Source organism: Canis lupus, chromosome 8 (genome assembly GCF_011100685.1).
Source record: "Canis lupus familiaris isolate Mischka breed German Shepherd chromosome 8, alternate assembly UU_Cfam_GSD_1.0, whole genome shotgun sequence".
In the NCBI taxonomy this organism is placed as follows: Eukaryota; Metazoa; Chordata; class Mammalia; order Carnivora; family Canidae; genus Canis; species Canis lupus.
Window position 1 is genome coordinate 33,129,401 of NC_049229.1, and position 24,830 is coordinate 33,154,230.

Sequence of the window (24,830 nt, forward strand, 5' to 3'; positions counted from 1 at the left end):
GTAGAAATTGAGATAGCCAGAAGTTTATCTGACAATTAGCAATTATCATATATGAGTTCCTAAGGGCAGTTAACTGTGATAGTACCAAGACAAAAATAATGATTCATAATTAGCAAACAATAACCCAAAACTTATGGAAAACATGAGAGAAAAACAAGACAACTGGAGAAATAAGGAATAGAAAATAAGAAAAAGGGAATACAGGGCACCTGGGTGGCTCAGTCAGTTGAACCACTTGGTTTTGGCTCAGATCATGATCTCCAGGTCATGAGATTGGGCCCAGCATCAAGTGCCACATTAGGCTCCTCGCTCTGCACTGAGTGGGGAATCTACTTGAGATTCCCTCCCCCCCTCCCTTTGCCCCTCCTCCCTGCATGTGTGCATGCTTTTTTCTCTCAAATAAATAAATCTTAAGAAAAAAAAAGGGAATATAAGATGAAAGAAAATGGAATATAGAAGAGATGAAGAAGAATTCACTTAAACTGTTAATTTATATTTATACCTCAAAAATTATAGATAGCTAAGTGACCAAGTGAATGAACCAGCAATATTAAGACTTTTTCTTTCATTTTTTTTTAAATCTTTTCTTTTAATTTATTTATGATAGTCACAGAGAGAGAGAGAGAGAGAGAGAGAGAGAGAGGCAGAGACACAGGCAGAGGGAGAAGCAGACTCCATGCACCAGGAGCCTGACGTGGGATTTGATCCTGGGTCTCCAGGATCGCGCCCTGGGCCAAAGGCAGGCGCCAAACCGCTGCGCCACCCAGGGATCCCAAGACTTTTTCTTTCAATTAAAACCTCAAAACTTGGGGCATCTGGGTAGCTCAGGTGGTTAGGCTCAGGTCATGATCTAGGGGTCCTGGTACGGAGCCCCACACTGGGTTGCCTGCTCAGTGGCAAGTCGGCTTCTCCCTCTCCCTCTGCCTGCCACTCCCCCTGCTTGTGCTCTCTCTCTCTCAAATAGATGAATAAAAGCTGGAAAAAAAATTAATAAAGTGCATGGTCCATTTACATTTAAAAATAAAAACCAAAAACAAACAAAAAAAAACCCCAAATTTAAGAGGTAACAATACCAAAAACTATATAATTACCTGAGGATAATTAAAATGTTTAAATGAAAGTGTAAAGGACTTAATTTCATGATGTAAAATATTACAAGCAATACAAATCAGATTAAAAATATGTATGATCAGTCAATTTTAAAATATTTTTTTCTCTAGATCCTAACTGGCTGCTTTGAGCTGCATTCAAATAAACAGGCCAACTCACATTGGATAAAATATCTGGATTTGGTTTATAACAGCATATATAAATTACATAATGCAACAGGTATAATCCAAGGTAATCCAAGTTATAAAATTTAAATTATATATAATTTTTCATGTTTAAAACATATTTATAATATACATACTTTTATATTATAAATATATATGTGTATATTTAGGAAACATAAAATAAAAGCATTCCATTAACTATCCTGAAAAACAGTTCACTGTTCAAGTTGTGGGGTGTATGTCTGTATGTATATATTTAACTCTTATGCTTAAAAATCACATAACTCTAATAAAAGCTGAGTATTGCCACCATTTTACAAGATTTTAAGTATGACAATGTTTTTAATATTGTCAATTCAACTTTATACTATAAATACAATTGCTTAAACTCATTATTTAAAATATGCTAAGCCCATATAGTTCCTACTCACAAAAATGTGTTGCTTAATTCAAAGTAAACTTCAACAATACTTAACTTTTAACATTCCACTATCAAAACCAGTCCATGGAGTAAACTTGGAATAAACCAGGGAGACTGTATTCATATATTAGTCCACAATGTTACCATGTGTATATAATACTATCTATAAGAATGTCTATTTTTGGAGCACCTGGGTGGCTCAGTTGGTTGTGTCTGCTTTGGCTCAGGTCCTGATTTCAGCATCCTGGGATCCAGACCCATGGCCATAAACTCTCTGCTCAGCAGAAGCCTGCTTCTCCTTCTCACTCTGCCTCTTCCTGCCACCCCCCTTACTTGTACTCTCTGTCCTTGTCAAATAAATAAATAATTTCTTAAAAAAAAAAAAAAAGAAGGTCTATTTATTTCATGCATTTTGATTCCCTCATCCCTGGAGGAAGGAAGTCATCTAAATAACCTTTCAAGACTGTAGAACAGCCAATACCATATACCCTTAGTCAAGTATTAAGTGACAAGTGCTATGAAAAGGATTAACATAATTCAGAATTTTCAATTTTCTTTGGTCCAAACTATGCTTGAATTCTTTATAAGAGCTCTTTATTAAAATAATAGAAATTAGGAGCTCTGAATTCCTTGTGCAGAAAGATACTTCAGGCTATTAGTGATTTAGGTCAAGCCACCCCCTCACTCAATGGAATAGAACTATTAAATTCTGTGAATATTAAAAGTCAACTACAGAAAAGAAATACTTACTAGTACAGTTACCTCAGCATTTTCAAAACACACATAATTTCATAAACAAAATTTCCAATTATCAAATTAAAAATCTGAATATACATACTTCATCAGTTATCTGCAGGTAAGTATACTAATACACATTTCTGAATAAAAATTTTAATAAGTCAGCTACTTGGTGAATTGAAAGTAATAATTGGAAAGTAATAAACGAAGCTCATAATTTGGACGTTGTTATTAATGATGCAGTTTTCTTTTATCCTTCTAACAGTGCTCACCTTTTCAGAATTTGTAAAAACATCAGACTTCAATTCTCCATCTAGAAATTCATTAAAGTATTTCATCAATTTCTGAGCCTCAACTGCCCGTTGTCTAGGTGTGTTTACCCCTTCCAACTGGTCTCCAAGGTGACAAACTTTGGTTGCTACATAGCTGATGTGCTCATCTAGTTCTTGGAAATGTTGAAAGGCAACCTACGAAAAATGTGCATAAGCATAAAATACAATCAGAGAACCCAGTTTACAAGTGAATTAATATCAAAACTAGACCCCAATCTCATCTCTACTGTAACTTAGGTAACTAAAGATAATAGAAGTTATATGTGAGCTAAACTACAAAAACAATTTATGCCCATTAGTACTGCATGATCTGAATCCTTTGCACACTTTTATATCCTTAACTATTAAAATAATATTTTAACATGAACATTTGTTAGGGCAATAAAATAGTATCCTGTTTAACAATATTCCCAGTACCATTTAATCCTAAACACTGATTCTGAAAACAATGAACTAAGTATCAAAGGAACCAGTGTAGTGTTCTGAACAATTTGCTTGCTACTACATGGAGTCAAAAATATTAAGAAATAAAAGGCACTACTTAAAAACAGAGCATTTAAAATTTATTTTAAATATTTGAAGAACGATGCTAGAATCAGAAATAAGGTAAGATGGTTCTTGCCCAGTTTTGAAAACATAAAAACTATAACAATTATTCAATTAAAGGCAAAGGTACAATACTTCCTAACATATTCTTCTCCTTTGTCTTGTGATATTTGAAAATTATGTACAATGAATACCTTAGAACTGCCAAAACCAAAATTGCTGATAATTCAGTATGGCACTTTTGTTCTAACTTTACGAGGTGTGAGAGATCGGAGCTGCAAATATACAGTAAGGACTTTCTCTGTGCCAGAGTGTTCTAAGCATATATTACACGTATTTACTTATTTATTCCTTATAACAACCTATTTTATAGATGGAAAAAAACTGAAGCACAGGGAAGTTGCTTGAAATTATATAGCTAGTAAGTGGCAGAGCAGACTATCTCCAAACCTGATAGATTAACTATTTATACTATTATATATTACCAAGAGAAAACTGAAGTATTTGGAATCTATCACTTTAACTACTTTAAAACACATTCTCTATCTTACATAAATTACTGACTTTATTAAATATTTTCTCACAGCCATATATATACTTAAGTGAAGGAAATCAAATAACGTTTGAGCAGAAATCAGTTTGCTAATCCCTAACACTAAGGAAAAACAGCCCCTGGGAGGCAGCAATGCTAAACATCACTCCATGAACTAGACTTATAAATGGCAATCAAGTTCCAGGATCTGGCCCAGGCTGTAAAATGGGTTCACAGGTTCCAGATTCAGTTTAGGACTTAAGAACAGCTAAGAAATTTGGCCTACTTACCCCAGAACCATACTGATAATTTGATTTTACTCCAAAATGGATTGAAGAAGAGTCCTGTATCCACTCTCCTCTAGTTATACCACAATTCTCATGAGGGCATATACTCCATGACTTCTGTAAAACTTCCCAGACTAGGGAAAAATTGGATTGAAGTAATAGGTGTTCTGGTATTACTTTGTTTTATGCTTAATGAGAATACAAATCACTACTTAAATATCCAAGCTAATCATGAACCCCTAAAAATGCAGATCTGCTAAAGGGTCATTCTTCAAAGTTTGCACTGTGACTGTACTACATACTACTTTAGCCTAAGAAGGGAGTACTATGATTCTAAATCAAGGATCAACAGCAAGTCAGTGCTAAGAGTGCTTGATAACAATTCACTGATGCTTTTCCCTAAGGATAGGAACATTTGAAAGAAACCTCAACAGTTACTATTATTTGACTAGAATTTTTAAAGAACTCAATTAAGTGGAAAGAAATAAAGAGATATTATAACCTGTATATATTATTCACAGCTTAAATGTTTACCTGATTGCTTTTCTGGAGCTCTTGTACCTTCTTGGCAAATTCCTTGGCTTCTTTCTGACACTGTTGCTCTAGTTTCTCTACTTTCCTTTGAATCCTTTCATCCATTATCTGGAGTTCTTGAATATGATTTACAAATTCTTCTAATAACCTAACAGAGGAAAATTAGAGTATGTATCAATCCATCTATGATTAATCATTAGGAGCTGGCCAGTTCACTTATAATAAAGTATCAATAAGCATTCCTTGAAGTAGGGGTGATCATGTTAATTTTCTTGATAGCATCCTAGGGATTATCTTTGACAAGATTGAAAACCTCACCCAGGATCTCTACTACCTTCCAGAATAGAAACCAATTCTATAGAAAATAGTCAAAAAGATAAAAATATATCTATATACATGAAGTACAAAAATATTTTTATAAAATACATAAAAATAATATTGTGCATTCCATGAAGAGTGACTTTCTGTTCCTCTGATTTACAACTACACTTAAATCAACATATTCAACATGAATTTATTTTAGAGATATAAGAATCTTTTCTAATTACAAATTGGAGAAAATATGAAATTCTTATATATATAATCCCTACCCTCACACCAGTTAAAGTCCTTCTCTAAAATAAAAGAAATATAAGAGAAAATAAATCAGTGCTTGTGTCTTTATTTGCCAAGTATTTAACTAAAATCCCTTTACACAAACCTTGGAAGGAATTTCAATAGTCACCTCTATTCTAAACACAAATTTGTACTAGACTGGATCTACGGGGAAAAATTTTTTTTTTTTACTTCACCTTTTGGGATCAAAAGCTTCAGGTCCCCCTCTAGAGCCTCCTCCTGGGGTTCTCCACACAAGTCGTTCAATATACTCATCTGCTACAAAAGGCTCCTAGTTTACAAAATAAATGTTCTTTTAAAATGTTTCATAGAAGATAACTTAATGCTACTTGCAAAAATGAAACATGTTCTATTATGTGAGAGCTTACAATGGAATTAAATTACCATTTAAATACACTGATATTATTAGATTGTACAAAGCTTTTTCAATTTAAAAATCAATAAACAAATTAATTAAAATTAGGATATTAAAATATTAGAACAATATTGTGATTAGTTAGAATATCTCAATGGAAAAATGAGCAAAGGACACAATTTATAGAAAACATACAAGAAACATGAAATATATGTGGCCTCACTAGTAATCAAATAAGGTTAAATTATCACTATTTTTAACCTCACACACTAACAAGGTTTTAGTAATTATACTTTGCAATACAAGAGAGTAAACTGAAATTTTCTTCACCCTCATTTTTGTTAGAAATGAACAGATACAATACTTTTGGAGGGCAACAGATAATGATTTGGTAACATCAACAGTATTAGAAATGCTCAAACCTTTTAACTCAGTAATTCTACTTTTAAAATTCTAAGGAAAAAGCAGATATGAATACAACAATTTCTGCAGAAAGTTCACTGAGTATTATATATAATACCTAAAAATAGGTTATATATTCAATAAAACCATTATTGAAAAATTATGACAAACTTAAAGGATGAAAAACTATGTTCCTATTAAAATCAGACTGAAAAAATTAAATGCAATGAGAAAAAATGTTCCCATATAATACTGATGAAAAAAGCAGGACACAGTTTTCTAAATTTTCTCAGGAAAAAGCATTAATTATGAAAAAAAGACTATTAGAAGACCCAATCAAGAAACTAAATTTCCAAATATTCACCATTAGCTGACAATGAACTTTTTAGAATACACACACTAATTTACGTATTTTTCATATTACCTTCTTTACTGCAAATGGCTATCAAATATTGCCTCCCACTTAGTGTGTTACTTAAACTAGTAGCATGGTGGTGATTCCAGTTTGAATTCTTATTATCTGCAAAATTTTCCATTTGTTAATCATATTTTAAAAACATATTTTCATTGATAAACATTCACTGAACAATAAAATTTCCAGTGCCAAACATTCTGATAGGCTCTGGATTAAAAAGATATACTAGAAAACTGCAACCTCAAGAAACTCACAGCTTAACAGAGGAAAAATTATAAAGAATGCAGTTGTATCTGATAAGTAAAATTAAGAATTTACGCAAATTTTAATATTAACACTGCTAAGATGTTACCTCTACAGGTAGCTGTGCAATAGAAATGGGTATTTTTTCGGCAAATTTTGCTGAGCAACTGCTATGTTCTGGGCACAGTGGTAGGCACTAAGAATATAGATGTCAAGTCAACAGACAGGGTTCCTGCAAGGCCTCAGAGAAACGGTCTTCTATGTAAGGATGCCAACATTAAACAATTACAGACATTAGTTACAATTGTAATAAATATGAGGGAAGGAAAAGTCTTAGATCTAACACTATACAACAGGAACAGAGATAATGGAAGACAGTAAGAGATAAAAGACTGCAAAGAAGCAGGCATTACATCAGGCAAACTTTCTGAGGACCTAACACTTATGCTAGGTCACTTATGAGACCAGAAGAAAGAAGAAAAATCAGCCAGGCAATAATGGAACAAATATTTTTCTAGACCATTAGGGAAAGAGAAGATAGAACTTAACCTATTACAGAAACTCAGAAGTAAGATGGGCTGGTTCACAAGAACCTCATCTGGAGGAACGAGAGGTGATAATTAAGGCCAATAGATAATAACCTTATTCTTTTTTATCATTATCTTCATCATCACACTGATACTTGAGAGAATGCTTCACCAGTCTCATGTGAGAGAAGGAATGAGAGGATGAATTTCAGTCAGACTATGAGTAACCATCATAATAAAAACCATCATAATAAAAATAGGAATATGTACCAACAAATATAACAGCTCACATAAACACTTTACAGGCATTCTCTCATTTACTACTCTCTTCATAAGACCTATAAGGAGGGCCTATTTTATCCCCACTTTATGATGAGGACACTAAGATTAGGAGAATTACTTACCCAAGATAACAGAAGCTGAGCTGAGATTTAAATCGTTCTGTTCGACTGCTATGTAAAACTGAATGTCACCTATAGGAAACTACAAGTAGTTCCCTGTACCTAAAGTTAGATGATAAGCATAACAGGTGAAGCTAAAAAGGTGAAAACTATCAGATGAAGGTACATGAACATCACTGACCATGACTTTTAAAACTTCTATTTATAAACATTCTAATCAAAAGACCCACCAATAATGAAAACCAATAATTTTATCAGACAACTGATACACTGTCACATGCCTTTCTATATACATAGGATCCAAGATCAACTTTCAAACTGTTCATATAAGAAAACCATGTAGCCTTTATGACTATTAATATCACTAGTTGCTAAAAAAAAAAAGAAAGTAAACCTCAAGAAGAACACAAAATAATATACATAGGTATTAAAAAAATCTTAAAGACTACATTTTACCTATAAAAGTCTCTTTTATCGTGGTCGAATAACTGAAAAATAGCAGTCATATTAATCTGGTTTCTCTTGTAAAATTTCCGTTATAGGAAAGCTATCTGATAGGATGAAGGCACAGTAAATAAACAAGATTGCCAGCTATTAAAAAAAAAAATCATTTATCTATGCACTGACATGTTTGAGAATTAAATCCTAAGAATGAATTAGATATCCCACAAAAAAAGTTTTAGACCTCTGAAATGTAATTAACTCATTTTGTAAGCATATCATCATTTAGATAATCATATCTCTCTCTACTCACTTTCTGTCAAGACAAAAGTTGATGTCTACCAATTCTTGACTTGCATATATAAATTGGGAATTTTGACTCAAGAGAAAGGAATTTATGTTTAGAGCTACTTAAAACTTTAGAAAATGAGCTACTCAGAAATTTAATTAAATCTGACTTTAATCCAAAGTCACACAGATTTATCTAACTTCAGAGGTCCGAATTTTCACTTCTGGTAAAATCCAGAGCTTTTTCTTTAAAAGAAACTGAACTGGGATGCCTGGGTGGCTCAGTGGTTGAGCGTCGTCCTTTGGCTCAGGGCCTGATCCTGGGTAACCAGGATCGAGTCCTGCATTGGGCTTGCAGGGAGCCTGCTTCTCCCTCCCTCTGCCTTTGTCTCTGCCTTTTTGTGTCTCTCCATGAATAAATAAATAAAAATTTTTTTAAAAAAAGAAGCTAAATTAATTTAGGAAGTAGTCAGCTCTTCCAAAAGTCCACAATATTCTTATTAAATAACTTTACTAAGTAATCATGTTCCTTTCCCTTAACTTTTACATATGCATACTTAATAATCGTAGTTCTCATATGTTATTAATTTCATTATTATTCAGTAGTTGCAATTTTCAACTAAATTTCATTGAAATTTATAGTGTTCATCAATTTCAATATGCTAATTTTACTAAATGATATGTCCAAAAATTTATACATCAACAAATATTAACATGGTAAAAAATATGCATTTTTTCATTTGAAATATTTCAATTTTCTCAAAATACAATATTCCTTCATTCAAGAAATATTCATGAAGAATTTACTACATGTTGCCATTATATGAAATAGCAGTAAACAAGGCAGGAGAAAAATCTCTACCCCTATGGATGTCAGGAAAGGGAGTGACAGACAAATGAACAGATTCACGGTAAATAAGAACTATGAAGAAAACTAAAAAGGATAGAATGATTGATTATAGTTATTTTGGTAAAAGTGATCAGGCAAGGCCTCTCTAAGAAAATAAATGTTGAACAAAGACCTGAATGCAGTTAAGAAGTAAGCCATGTAGGAAAGGAATGCTCCAAGTACAGAGAACAAACAGTATGTGAAAATGCCAAAAGTCCAAATTCACTAAAGCAGAGTGAGCAAAGGGGAGAATAGTTGTAGATGAGGCACAGAAGAGGTAGTCAGAGTCCAGAGCTTGCATCAAGGTCCTGTAGGGATGTATCATTATATACTTCCAGCTATTAATTGAAGAAAGGGCCAGAAGGAAGAACTCTGCAACATGCTAGCAAATATATGCAATAATGATTCTACTCTTCCTTCCCAAAATAGCTATCTATGACCATATACTTGAGTAACTAACTGTACACTGGGGAAATGGGAACAGGCAAACATTTTGAGGTCTGTTGTATACAAGGTCCTAGCTGATACTGATAACTTGACTGACTTTAAGCATCATGGACTCAAGACAGTGAGGACATATGGGAACCAAGTAATAAACAGATTGCTAGCCAAGATCCAGTGGGACCATTAGCCCAACTACTGGCCACTTCCCCAGTCTACAAATATGTAGTAGCAATAGACACATCTGTTGGCTGATGTAACTTCCAAATTGGGTCCTTCATAGTAAGAGCTTTATAGTGGGGAAGTTCAAGAAGGTTCTGAAATTGCCCTTACTCAATGTTGTAAACCAAGTGGAATGACAAAATTCAGTACAACTCTTAAAGCTCTAAAACAAGGATCAGCTATTTTTTTTTCTTAAAGAGCCAGAGAGTAAGTATTTTAGGCCTATATGCCTTATAGTCTTTCTTACAACCATTCCACTCTGTAGTCATAGTACAAATGCAGCCATAGACAATAAGTAAACAAATAGGCACAGCAGTATATCAATAAAACTTTAAAAACAGGTATCTATCTCATGGGCTATAAGGTTGCCAACCCCTTATCTAAAGAATGCTGTGGTGACATTCCCATAATTTTCTCATTTGATTCATTAGTCTGGGTCTTACAGAAATCAGACAAATCCTAGAAGGCGATTATCTCAAAAATCAACCAAAAAATAGCCTATTACATCTGTTATGCCAGATGTAGTATCTCCCAGCCTTATGGTACATGGCCAATGGTTTGGCAAATACATTATTTTCTACTCCTATTAAATAAGAGGATCAGACAGTTCAGTCACATTGAACTGACAATGGTATACATTTGCAGTTTTGCTTCAAGACTCTGTGAACTCCCCTATCTCTATTAAACATGATCTGTACAATGTGAACATTCTGCAGAACATCTTACAGACCCATCATACGTAACTGACACTATTGGAGGGGTCTTGGCAAGATACATCTTCTTAAGAGACTTTTATATACTATACAAAGATTCAAGGGCACACTGAACCAGTAAAATTTTAAGGTAGTCAGGGGCATGCCAGGACATCTCACCCAAAGTAAAGGACAATTATTGTACCTTGCATCTTCCATCACAAAGAAAGACACACCACCTGATAGACCTTTCCAGGTTCTGGATGCAGAGCACACATGCTCTGGCATATACAACAAGTGACACAAAAGCAGGAAAGGGCTCTCTGCACAAACAGGGGCCAAACAACCAACCCTGCTATCTGGGGCATACAACTTCACAGACCCAATAGTATTAAAGGAATCAATGTTTACTAAAGTATTAAAGGTATCAGTATTGGGAAACAATGTCAAGTAGAGTTGTGGCAAGCCCCAGCAGGATAATCACAACACAAATCACTGGATAATAAAGCAGGACCATGTCATCTATAGCAGAGAATTATAGATCTTTTGAGAAATAATTCCCAGTGTGCTACTGGACCTGGTAGACAGGATACCTAATCACAGAGGATGTATCCAGAACTATACAGCACGCGGTGGGTTCAAATAGACTCATCAAGTTATTATGTCAAGTGTATTGAGGAACTAATAATAATCATGCTTGATTCTGATAAACCTGAATTAAGTAGGAACAGAACTAGAAAATAAACTACATAAGCCGAAGCCCAAACTCCCATGTCTTCTACCATTATTGTGCTAGCATCCCTCTTTCAATTAACATGTATAACCTTATGGGGGATCTTCTACAATCAGCTGGTGGAGAAGGAAAAAGTCTGAGCCTGGCTTGTGGAGAATTGGCTAGGCATGTGGTTACCAATATAAATGTACAGCAGCTGCAATTAAAATCTCACTGATGTGACCCTGAAATTCGGTGGGAAGAAAAAAAATTCTCTCAAAAGGCAAGACTTTGGGAAATACACCTGGTCATTATTTTAGGCGGACAGAGAACAGATCTTAGGTTAGGATACATATGTAGACTTATAGACAATGGTAAAGGGCCTGGCTACGAGAAGAAATATATTAGAAGACTGATGGAGGAATCGGAGAGGCATGTGGAGATACATGTAAGCGGGCACAGAGTGTGAAGATCTTTGTATCATATGTTAACCCCACAACAGGATTATCTACCATGGAAGAAGAATCAAACCACCAAGCAGACAAAATGACAGCCAGTTGACATCAGACAGCCTTTGCCCAGCATTAGCATACTGAGGACATGAACAAAAGAATACAGTACAGAGACAACACGGCCCCAACAGCATGAGGTCCTACTTACAAAAGCTGATCCTTACTGTCAAAGCTGAGTATCTAGCCTAACAATGATAGAGACCAACTCTAAGCCCCTGAAACAGCCACATCCTTCAAGTAGACTAATCAACCATGTGGTGGTAAGTTGGTTACATTAGTTCCTTTCCATTCTAGACAAGTAATTCATTCTGACAAGAATAGAAACATTTGAGTTGGGTATGCCTCTCCTCAGGAGTGTTTCTGTGGCATTGGATCCCACCTGAAACCAAAAGACTCATTTTACAGCAAAGGAGGTGACCATGGTTCCACTAGTCATATTGCAAACCACACCACCCAGAAGCTAGCAGTCTGATAGGGCAATGGAACAGCCTACTGGAGGCACAGCTGAAGTGCCAGTTCAGAGACAGTAACTATAAAGATGGACCACTATTCTCCAAAATGCAGTATATATTCAGAATTTAAAACCTTTATATGATGCTGTATTCCCACAAGAAAAACATGAGTCCGAGAACAAAGCATAAAAGCCTAAGTGGTCCTGCTTATACGGACTCTCAATTTGTACTTGCTATTCCTACAATTCTGGGGTCTAGAGTTAGAGGTCTTGGTCTCCAAAGGCAAAAAATCACTTTACTTGGGAATATAATAAGAGCCCTATTAAACTATAGCTACAAATGCTGCCTGGGCACTTTGGCTGCTTATATCCAGCAGATAAAGGCAAGAACAGGAGTGACCATCTTTGGCAGAGGGCAACTGATTCTCATCAGGAGGCAGGGCTGCTATTATATAATAGGTACAGGAATAATATTTGTGACACATAGATCTCTTCATGGAGATCTCTTGGTATTCCTTTGACAATTCTGAAAGTACACAGACAAGCATAGCAACTCTGGCCTAAGAAGGGTATGGTAACCAGTTAAGCCACCAAGAGTAGCAGAGGCATTAGCTGAAGGTAAGGGGGTATTAGAATGGAGAGCAGAGAAGGGAAACAGAATAGTATCAGTTGTAACCTGAAACCAGCCACAACAGTGGGAGCCATAGTTTATCCTACCAACCTTCTAATTTTTCTCCCAACTGGAATGCCAGAGGAGCTGCTCCAAATGTATATGAAAAAGTGGAGTCTAGTGGCACATGGGTAGTCTGGGGTGGACACAGTGATATATTATCCAGACCTCCCTTCAAGAAGGGATTTGTTCTAGCCCCCAGCAGTGCTGTCCTATCAGAGAGCCTTCAGCTGGCAGTATTCTCTGGGATCATCTCAGCTGCAGAGAACCAACTCACTCAATGTTATACCTTTCCCAGTGTGGTCTAGCAATACTTAAGACAGGGATATAAAGGCCTAACCACTTTTGGTCCAAAGCAGGACAACTCTGACAGTTCATTTTTGTTCCAGAACTCCCTACTGGGGCCAACAACACTGTCAATGGGTCAGCACTGTAACTCTATTCCTCCATAGGTTCAATCATGCATCCTTACCCTGCCCCTTCACAGATACTCATCCCAAGGGTCCCTCCTAGTAAATATTCTCCACACTAAACTCAGTCTTAAAGTCTGCTTTTCAGAGAACTCAACCTGCAACACTGCAATAGTCAAGAGATAATGATAATGGCTCAGACGAAAATGATACTGATGGAGGTGCTAAGGAATGATCAGGGTCATCACATTTTAAAGGATGTATTCATACAAATTGCTGGATTGGATGTGGGAAGAAATTTAAAAAGGAAATCATGATTACTCATGGAAGATTGCAGCCTGAACAACTGTGTGAATGGTGGGAGGTGTTATTTACCAAGACTAGAAAGAAATGGAAAGAGGGAGTGAGGAAACAATTTCTGTTTTGCATATGATGTGTTGTGAATACCTATTAGATTAGATGCGCAGTTAACTGAAAATGTAGAGTATAAAATCAGAAAAATAAGTTTGTATTACAGGGAAGAAACTAGAGCTAGATATAATTTTAGAGTTATTTAAAATCTGAGAACTAGAAGACATCTAGGAAGAAGAGCACGTCAATAACATTCAGATAGATGGAGGAAAAGGACTGAACAAAAGAGGCAAAGCAGGAGGGACCAGTAGGAGGAGGAGGAAGAAAAATCAGGAGAGAACAGTGTCCTGGAAGCAAAGTGCAGGTTTTATCTTCAAAGGTAATCAAATTATCAAAAGAGTTTAAGATGCATCAGCTACTGCTCTCAATGGAATGAAAGTTCCAAAAAAGCAAAACAAAACTCTTTCTGCTTATAAAACTAAATAAATCCCAATAATTTGCTAAAACTTACCCTTGCTGCAAAGGCATTTACAATAAGAAAAATAGCCAAATTAACAGATTTTAAGACTTCCAAATGACCAAGCCACCCCAAAGGATTCTCAAAGATACCTGTGAACAATTCTACTTCAAATCTTAGAATTTCACAAACCTGACAAAGTTATATCCTTAACCTTCTATTTTACTATAGTAATCAGAAGCAAAAATTGCTCCAACAAAACAAAAACCTCAGAAATATGCACTATAGACTAAAATACCATATTAAGTTCAATTTTACATAATTGATTATTGTATTGGTCTGTTAAACTGATTTCGTTTTGGGTTTTGTTTTTTTGTTTTTTTTTGTTTTTTTTTACAAATGCTACTGATTGTAAGGAAAACATGGGGTTTGTGGTCATTTCTATTAAAAGTTAAGACATTAAGCCCTTGACCAGAAACATACATCCCTAATTTAACACTGTCTCTTTGAGAAAACTAAACCTTTATATTTTCTTATGGCATCTTTCCCAAAAATAGATCCAATGAAATGTGTTACAACCACCCATAAGCTCAATAAAACTAGTATTTTCCCCTAGCCTACATAAAATAAAATAAAATAAAATAAAATAAAATAAAATAAAATAAAATAAAATAAGACTCAGAGGATTTCAGAAAGAAGTATTTGTGTCCTATTAAACCAACTAACCCATAGGTTCAAATACTACCTAAAGTATTTTTCTTAAATTTACTGTGCATACCACTGCCAAACTCATCTTTAAAACACTGCTTTTTAGTCAGAAACTTCCTTATGCAATTTCTAAACTATCAAGTTCATAACCTTACATCTATCCTTTAAGGTTCTTATCTTACACTATCTATCCATTTTTTTTTTTTTTACTCCCAAAATGAATAGCCACACTACCATCAGCCTATCCGACTCTTCTCTTCACATCTATGCTACTTCTGGTTCTTTACCTATAGCCAGGTAACTCATCCCACAAGGATACTCTTTCTCTTTTAACAATCTGAGCACCTTTATATATTTACTCAAAGCCCAGCTCAATTCCTATTTCCTCCTTGATGAGTTTCTTCCCTACATGACCTATACTGATTTCTTCACTCTTAAGCCCCTACAAAGCTTAAAAATTCAAATCTCAACACAGAATATATTATTGTCATTTATTGTCTTATAATAACTTTTGTTAGGTTTTACTCCACACTTAAATTGAAACCAAAGGCAGTGTCTGTCATACATTTCCCTTGCTTTCCAACTGTAGTCAGCAAAATAATGTTGAGCACAATAAGAAGTCAAACACTTGCTAGTTGGGGCCATGACCAAATCCCCTGCAGAGGATCTTGAAAATCAAGCCTTGATCCATATATCCAAAACCAAAAAGGGAGTACTACCACCACCACCCCGTCTCCAAAAATAAAGACCTGGCATTCTCAATTCTGGAAAATTCAAAATTTTAATGAAAACCAAATACGAAACTTATGCAATTTTGGCACTGGAATTAAGTGAGTTTTATTACATTTAGCCTCTCCTTTTTAACCTCATTTGATTTGGTTTTCATGAAACTATGTGCTTTAAGGGGGATTAAATAGACGAATTACATTTACTGAGTATTTAAAGCACTACAAATATTTTCATTTTGTGTCAGGCTGGCAAAGTGGAAAGGTAAGAAGATAAAGCACATTAGGACATTTAAATACAACTAAGGTAAACTTGGCAAAATAAGTTTGAAAATCACCTGCAACACTATGAGATGAATAGTTTTACTTTTTTAAAGTCGATTTTAACATTCAATCTTGAAGGGGATGCCAGCTCTTTAAACTATCATAAAATTAACCAATTAATCATATTAGGATTGTTTTGAAGATGATTAAATGGTGGTATTTTAGAATTTTATGAAGTATTTTAGATTCTCTCATGCAAAAATCTCTTTAGAACATCTCACTTCTGACAGCAAAGTAGTATTTGACAGTAAAATACTGGATATTTATACCAGTCAAGAGAATCACAGAATTAGTTTGAAAGTTGCCCAGGGGCAACTAGGGTGCCTTGGTGGCTCAGTAGGTTAAGCGTCTGACTCATCTCAGGGTCTTGGGATCAAGCTCTACTTCAGGCTCTGTGCTCAGCCTGGCAGAGTCGGCTTGTTCCTCTCCCTCTGCTCCTCCACCTACTCACACTCTCTTTCCCGCTCTAAAATAAATAAAATCTTAAAAAAAAATTTTACAGCTACAATGGTCATTAAATAACAACTTACTCTAGTCCCTTCATCTCATTTTTATACGTAGCTAAAGCAATGACATTTAAGTCTTGTCAAAATATTAAACCAGTATTCTAATCAGAAATTTTTCTTTCTTAAAATTATACAAAAGATCATGAAAATTATCACCTAAAGTATCTAACAAAATCTTACATTAGCATTTCAAATCAAATTAAATATATTTACAAATTTACACATTAAAATTTTTTTACACACATCTAATAAATACCTCTGGGATAAAATTAAGCAAATGGATTCAAGGAATTGTTTACTTTAAAAAAAATTTTATTAAAAATTCATTCATGTTAGAGAGAACGTGAGTTTGGGGGGGTGGGGCAAGAATCCCAAGCAGACTTCCTGCTGAGCACATAGCCTGCCACCCCCAAGTTGAAATCAAGAGTTGGATACTCAATTGACTGAGCCACCTAGGCACCCCAGAATCATTCACTTTTTTGATTAATTATATCCTTAGTAACCAAAAATGTATATATATGATATAATTAACTACATTCTGTTAACACTATTTTCATATTTCAATTGTAAGGAAAGAAAGTAGCATCAGAAAAGTTAGCACACATTTTTAAAATATACATAAACTTTTAAACTACATACCACTCAACTCCTGAGCACACCAGGGACTCAGTATTTTACACTAATTATACATGCACAGTCAATAATCTTCAACTTAAAGATTTGTTCATTTCAAAAGTTCACTACCAGGTTGGTTTGACCAGAGAATTCAGAACACAAAATACTTAAATGTAAACCCATTACTCTTTAAGCATCTTGCTCTACCTGCACCACTCTGAGAGTGGTAGAAGCCAACTAAATATTGGTGTAGATAAGGAGTTGATCAGCCCCTGTTGCAATCATCTACTGCTATATAACAACCACTCCAATACATTAGTGGATTAAAATAACAATGATGATTACTTTGTTTACAAATCTGCTATTTGGATGTGTAGAAATCTCCTCTCTGTTCCATGTCACATTTGCTGAAACAGTTCAACTTGGAACAAAAAGACCTACTTTCAAGCTAACAAGTTGATGTTAATTTAGGCTGGGAGTTCAGTCAGCAGAAAGCCTTGATTCTCCCAATGGGCTATGGAGCATAGTGCTGGATTCTAAGAGGGGGAACCAAAAGGTGAAGCATGTCGCTTTTATGACCTAACCTTGGAAATCACATAAGCTGTACTTTTAATAGTTATAGTCCTAAATTTAAGAAGGGAGCGTGGACCCTATCTCTTTATGGGAAGAGTGTCAGTATCACATTAGAGGATATCAGATCTGTGGTCATCCTGGAAAAACACAACCTTCCATAGCGCCTTTTTGTAATTCTCTCCAATTGTAATCTCTCCTCCCTCCAGGATTATTTCCTATAGTCTCCTTGGAAGGCTTTTTCTCCCTGACCTATTCTCAATCTAGTCCTCTTCTCAATCCACTTATGAATATTAACTTTAAAAAGTTACTACTCTAATAGCATTCTCCTAAGCAGTTTTAATTTTATCCACTCATTTAATCTTCAAAGCAACCCTTTAAGGTAGGTAGTTACTATCCCCATTTTACAGATAAAAAGTAGGTACAAAAAGGTTAGGTAACTTCTCAAAGATTACAAAATAGTAAGGGACAAAGTTTAAGAGATGTCATCCATATTCCCAGTCTTAAACTGCACCCACAAAGGATGACAATTCCCATGATAATTTCTATCTTTAGCTGTGGTCTTTTCCTGAGTTACTAATTCATATTTCCAACTGCCTTCTCAACTTTATCACCAGGATGTCTTACTAAAAATTTAAAATATAGTTTTTAAAACATGAAAACATTATTTCTTTCCCCTGAAAGGGTCCTTCCTATTTTCTCTGTCATAGTTACTGAATCACCACCTACTTTCCCAACTTTATAAATTTGGAATTAACTCCTCAGTAACCAAATTCTTTAGATCCTTCTTAAAAATGTCTTCCCAAATTTCCTGTCTTTTCTGTTCCCACTGAATTAGGTCAGAATTTTACCTGCCTAGATTAATCAATCAATAGACAATTCTATACTACCTACCAAATGACAAGAACTATGCCAGGTAGGGTATGCCCATATTTTCCCAACTAACAATCTCTTCCCCACTGAAGATCATAGCAACATTAAAATTATTTGCCTCTCCACTCCTCCCTCCCCCCCAAAAAAAGTCATGTCAGCCCCCATAAGCATTACTGTAAGTCTCTCAAAGATTCTCCCAGACGATCTCTGTGGTCCCAATGCCTTGCTTTCAGCCACCACTCCACATGCCTACAACATGCTTACATAGGCCCTATCTCTTCTTCTTTTTTTTTTTTTTTTTTTTTAAGGCCCTATCTCTTCTCAGTATTTCCTGACCACCTCACCTTAAAAATTAGTCACTTCTGTCTCTATCTTGGAACACCCTTCTGCTTGAAAAGTTTCTACTCATCCATCAATAACCAATTTATACGTCATTACTTTATGAAAACTTTCCTAATTATCCCACAAAGAGCTTCAGTACTCGTATTACACTGTATCATCTGTTAACATATATCTCCTTATGAAACCATAGTAAGAAATGTATATTTTAAGAAAAATATATTTTAGTCTTTGTACTCAACTCCTAAAACCTTTGTTTTTTCCTAAGTGATAAATGTACTAGGAACATCTTTTATTCTACTATTTGGTCTTTGACACTGGTTCCTGACACAGAACTCCTAAAACTCTTGTAATTTCCTAAGTGATGTGGTTTGATAGAACATTTTACATGGAGCTCCTATATCGTAATTTCCTAGGTATCAAAGTGTCCTTTGTTCTACTAAAGCAACAAGGCTCCTGGATGGGGGCTGGTCACCAGAAAGATCAAGCATAATCAGAAGTCCCTCTACTCCTGGATTAACTCAGTTAATAACTGATTATTTCTATTTGACGAAGCCTCCATAAAAAAAAAAAAAAAATTCCCTGAACCCCGTGGGGTTCAGAAAGCTTCCAGGTTGCTGAATAGATCAAGATGCTGGGAGGGTGACGCACTGAGGAAAGGCTTGTAAGTGCTACACTCTTTCCCTTCATACTTTGCCCTTGACATCTCTTCCATCTGGTTGCTCCTGAGTCATATCCACTAAAATAAACCAGTAATCTAATTAGTAAACTGCCTGAGTTTTGTGAGCTGTTCAAGCAAATTATTGAACCTAAGGAAGGGGTCATGAGAACTCTAACTTATAGCTAGTTTGTCAGAAGCACAGGTGACAACCTGGACTGCAACTGGTATCTGAAGTGTGGGTATACTTCTTGTACTGAGCCCTTAACTTGTGGGATCTGATGCTAATTCCAGATAGACAGTGTCAGAATTGAATTGAATTGTAGAACACTCAGACAGTGTCTGCTGGAAAACTTAACTGAAATGTTGTAGGTAAAATCCCCACACCCTTGGTGTCAGAAATGAAGTACTGAGACTAGTGGTAGAGTGCTGAGAGAACAGAGTTCTTTTCCTTTCTTTCTTCCAACCAGATTTTTAACTTAATCCATCTTTTAACTCCAGTACTCGAGATGACTTCTATCCTAGTACTCAATAAATGTTGGGTGAATGAACATATTTTCTCAAATACATGAATATTAATTAATTGGTAGCCAGGTTCCACACACAATTATCTAACAGCTAATATGGCTAAAACAAGTAGCCTTTCAGAAACTAGAAAGTAAAAGGATGGTCCTTACTTGTAGATTTCATGTTTGTTCATATATATTTAGCTAGTTAATTGAACAATAGCACTCTTTTTTTTCAGTAACTGTTTAAATACTTCCGTAACTTAGTTTGAAAATCTAAGAAATATAAATATATTTGTGTGCAAAAATGTGTTCTTGGCTATTTAAATTCTAATCTGGAAGCCAAACACCCATTGTTACCATAGTCAAATTATCTGACCTCAAATACAATTATCAAAGTGCCTATAATTACAGGAAAGAAAATACTCAAATTCCTAATCCTGGTATTTAGGACCTCCACAATTAAACCCCAATTTACCTTTCATGCCATTCCTCTTCTTCATGCATGTTGTACTCCAGCCAAAGTGGAACTCTTCCCTTGCTTCAAGGATCTATACTTACCTCCTTTTATGTCTTAGATTTTAATGTCTGCTTTATTAGAAAGTCCCTCCACCCACTTGCACTAACTCAAATCTTAAGATCCTTTATATATCATTCAAATACCACCTCCTAATCCTTCCCACTTCTAGACATAATTTTTTCCATCCTCTCAACTCATATAAAGTGTCAAAGATAAAGTGCTATAATTTTATTTCAAGTGTACACAGTTATGTATCTTTACTCTTCCCATATTTAATAATAAGGGCAGGTTCTATATGTAACTCAACATTGTCCAAAATATGTTCCATGGAATTCACTAAATTAAGCAGTTGAAAATAGAAGTCTCATGGTCAACTAGTTTGGGAAATACACTTCTCAGAAACTTTAATATACTAAGGTATGTTTTAACTCTCTAACAAAACAAACAATGCCCACTTCCAAAAATTATTTAGTCTCTAAACCATATTGGTTTTTTTGTAGCACATCTCATAGGATTACTTATTCTATGGCATGCCTTTGAGACACGCAGCCTCATTAATCTTGGCACCTTATTTTGAACTTAATAGGTACTCAACAAATATTTGTTGAATGAATGGGTAATTGACCCTGGTTAACAAAGAACTCTACCATAAAGGCAGCCTGCCCAAAAAGAAGACTTCAAGAATGACAGGAGAGAAAAATATCAAGTGAGAGAGAAGTATAATGTCCTTAGTCGTGCAGTAAAGAGACAAATATCTGTGACAACAGAAGAATTTATTACCCCAGCCACTTTTTATATGCGGAGAACATAATTTTATATGTAAGGAACATAATCTAAACCACACAGGAATGCCTGTTTACAATGTCCACCCTGAGATAATAATTTAGAAACACGGGGGATAGAAACTTTCAGAAAATTTGTCAACGAGGGTTGAAACTCTGAAGGTATTCTGGTCAATCTCCGGGATATATACGATTAAAATAACTGCATCATCTGTTATTAAATCATTTCTGCCAAATGAAGAAATATCTTGGAGTTTGATTTTGTTGTATGAGTGTGTTTACATTATAAAAGGAAGTCTCATAGATTCAACAATAAGATTTTTAAAGAAATAGATTTAACAGTTATGAAACTTCATGGACTCAAAGCATAATTTTGTATTAATTTAACCTCTTCTTCCATGTGGAAATGAAAGCAGAATTCAACTCAGCAGTGCATTAAAATCAGGATGTATAAACACAAAATATCCTGAGTACATCCTGACCTCTGTTTCCTACAGTTCTCCAGCTGTGACTAAAAAAGGGAAGAGAAAAAGACACTTCCTGACATGTCCTACAATCTGGATCCTATGGTAGTAGCAACAGGAAATGGCAGCGATGACTGAATGAAGTTATGTTTTTTGTTTTCCTCCTCACTCTAAAGCAAAGAGACCCAACTTTTCACTTAGGGATGAAAACTTATCCAAGAATAGTCCTGTAGGCTGAAAAGATAATTACATTTCTTAATTGTAACTATTTACATTTAATTGTAACTTTTATTGTAATATGCTTTTAATTTTGATGAAGCTACAAAAAAGGTCACATGAATTAGGATCTATAAGCATGTTTAAGGCTACCCTATGAACCCTTTGGCCACAGGACTAGTATGCCTATGCCATCACTGATCAGTTAAGTGAGTATTTCCAGCTATACATAACGAGTCACTCAGGTTAAACCCTAATATGGTTCACCTACTTCACTAAATAGTGTAACACTAGAAAGCAAATATATATATGTGTGTGTGTGTGTATATATATATTTCTCAAGAAATATATTTGTTTGCATTTTTCTATCTCTTCCTTTTTATCCTAGGGGTAAGGAGAGCAGAAATCATATATATTTTCAATTAAATTAGGTGACTCGTGGCCAAACATTAAAGAAAAAAAGACATAATATGCTTGGAGACACAAGGGGAATGTCAAGCAGGATTTATTAAGTCACAAGTTAATGCCTTGGGAACCATATAAGAAAATGATAGTTTTCTATTAATAGCTGGCCACACATTTCATTTAGTAAATTAAAGATTGCAACTTCATAAACCGGTTTCTACCTTTATAAGATGTGAAAGATAAAACAAGGAACTATAGAACTACTTAGTATCTTGCTCAGGAACACACAGTCACAGCTTTTAACAAAAGAATGTCTCCCTGCTCCTGCATCAATCAATAAACAGATGGCACAATTTTGGAATTAGGCAAGCTAATACAATACACCTCCAACATACCTGAGAACATACAATTAATATTTCCGAATTCTTTCTTGTAATTATAATCCTTCACTTAAAAATTATTATGTATTAGTTGTTATAGCAATAGTATATGAAATTCCTCCCCAAAAAAGCATTATCTACCCAAGAACTGACAGGAACCCAAAATCTAAGTAACAAATGAAAAGTTCCCAATTGTTGCAAAAACCGTGACATTCAAATTTTAAGCCAAAAAACCTGCTGACTCTTAAGCAGAAAAAGAATCCAATTTTCACTTGTGGAGAAATTCTCAGTTGTCAACCGTACTCTTCTCAATTATTACTTAGCCTTTTTGTTACTCAATTTGAAACACAAAAGCACACACAAAAAGGGCCTTTGCTTTCTTTTTCTTCACGTTTCTGTTTTCATTTCTTTCACAAAAAGAGACCCTTCATATTTCATTGTCTGGTGGTCCAAGCAGAATTTTCCTGTTCTATTTATCTCAATCGCCACAGCTTCGTCTTACATGGAATTTCGCTAAGTTAAATTTTAAGTTGGAGAGAGTGAAAAACGCTCAAGGAAAACACATTAGAATGCTCATTGTCTCAGGCGCTAAGGATTCTTTATAGCTTGCAGTGACGTGGGTCTTAAAATGCATTTAAATTCCCGGAGACCCGAACAAAAATGTTAATTAACCAGTTTCACCTCCCCCTTCAGTCTGAAGACTGAAGTAGGCCTTTATTGTCCTAAAAAAAAAAAACAAAACACTTCAGCTTATTTGAATGTAAGGGGAAACTGGCAGGCACCTGAGTGCCACTTGTCACGTTTAGCAAGAAAATGATTTTAATTACTCAATAGTCGTCCCAGTCTCAGGTGGCCCCCTCAGAATATTGCGCGAAGATCCAAGCGACGAGACCGGGGCTCGCCCCACCTGGGGCTGCCGGCTCCTCGCTCCGCGCCCTGAGTCAGCCCTTCCCACTTCTCTCATTCTGAGTCCACCTTCCAACCCCTGAACCTCCGAGGCCCCCCTCCTCCCCGCGGACTCCAGCCTCGGCGCCCTGCCCACCTCCCCACCCGAGTGCCCCCCGCCGCCCCTCCCCCACTTCACGCTCCGCCCGCGCCGCCACCGGAGCCGCCACCGGAGCCGCCACCCCACCCCCCGCCCGCCGCACCTTTCCTCCCCGGGCCGCGGCCGCTCCTCCGCCCGCCCACCTCGCTGCCCGCGCCCGGGGCCTGCCACTCCCCGAAGAGCCGCAGGGTCTCACCTCGAAGAGCTCGGCCGTCGTAGCCATCCCGGCCGGCTGAGAAGCTCGCCTCGCGCTGGAAGCCGTCTCCTCTTCACATGCTGCGCCTCAGCGGCGCCGCGCACAGGTCCCCGCTCGGCTCGTCAGCCCTGGCTCCGGGCCGCCGCGGGCTCCCCGACTCCCCACAGAGCCCAGGCGGGGCGGGAGGGCGGCCATGAAGCGAAGCCGCAGACGCCTGTCAGCTGCCTCCCGGCGCCGCCCGCGCCGCTCCCATTGTCACCGCCTCGTACGCCGGAAGTGGAGCTGCGCGCCCTGTTGGCTGTCGGGAGGGGCCGAGGAGGGAATCCAGCAGCCGGCGAACTGCAGAGAGACTGGTGGCGGGGGCGGGCGAGGAACCCTGACCCTTGCGGGCCACCGTCCCGGAAGTGGGCCTTAGAGGAAGAAAGGACCGGAGTTGCTGAGGAGGAATGCCTCTGGAGATTCTGGGTGAGGATTCACAGGACTTTTGTGGCATGTGTTGACAGGAGGGCCTCGGAGGTTTGAGTCACTTCACCTGAACGAGCCTGCGTCTCTGCTGAGCCCCGCCTGTCTGTGGCGGGCCAGAAGGTGGCACAGCTTGGGTGAGCCTAGGATCTTCCGGTAGGCGCCCGTCTGAGAAAGCCGGCCTGCGCCTTTCCTCCGTGGCCACCTTGGAGAGGAGTTGATGCTTTAGGGGCTTATCATGGCCCAGCGGGCAGTGTGGCTTATAAGCCACGAGCCGGGAGCTCCACTTGGCGGCACCGTCAGATTCTCCAGGTAAAAGCAGTTTGAATTCTCAGGGGTGATGGATCGGATGGGTGTTTGATGCACTGTGGCTTCGGG

General features: G+C 36.7%; 1 protein-coding gene and 1 non-coding gene across 3 annotated transcripts in view; one reads left to right on the top strand and one right to left on the bottom strand.

Annotated features, from left to right (window-relative positions):
* The window catches only part of EXOC5 (exocyst complex component 5), a 59,119-nt gene extending 34,865 nt beyond the window's left edge, over positions 1-24,254 (bottom strand). Inside the window, exons 1-4 of one of the 2 annotated variants that reach the window (XM_038544804.1) lie at positions 23,991-24,252; positions 5,456-5,550; positions 4,665-4,812; positions 2,706-2,900 (exon numbers count right to left, since the gene is read on the bottom strand). In XM_038544804.1, coding sequence (XP_038400732.1) covers positions 2,706-2,900; positions 4,665-4,812; positions 5,456-5,550; positions 23,991-24,017 — 465 coding nt within the window. In that variant the 5' untranslated portion in view covers positions 24,018-24,252. Of the gene's footprint in view, positions 1-2,705; positions 2,901-4,664; positions 4,813-5,455; positions 5,551-23,990 lie in introns of both variants that reach the window. The other variant, XM_038544805.1, reaches the window with a different exon arrangement.
* Positions 24,255-24,410: 156 nt separating this feature from the next.
* MIR8883 (microRNA mir-8883) lies at positions 24,411-24,555 on the top strand. Its single transcript, NR_128842.1, is given in 1 exon segment — positions 24,411-24,555. It is a non-coding gene; the product is annotated as a microRNA mir-8883 (primary transcript).
* The last annotated feature ends 275 nt before the right edge of the window (positions 24,556-24,830 follow it).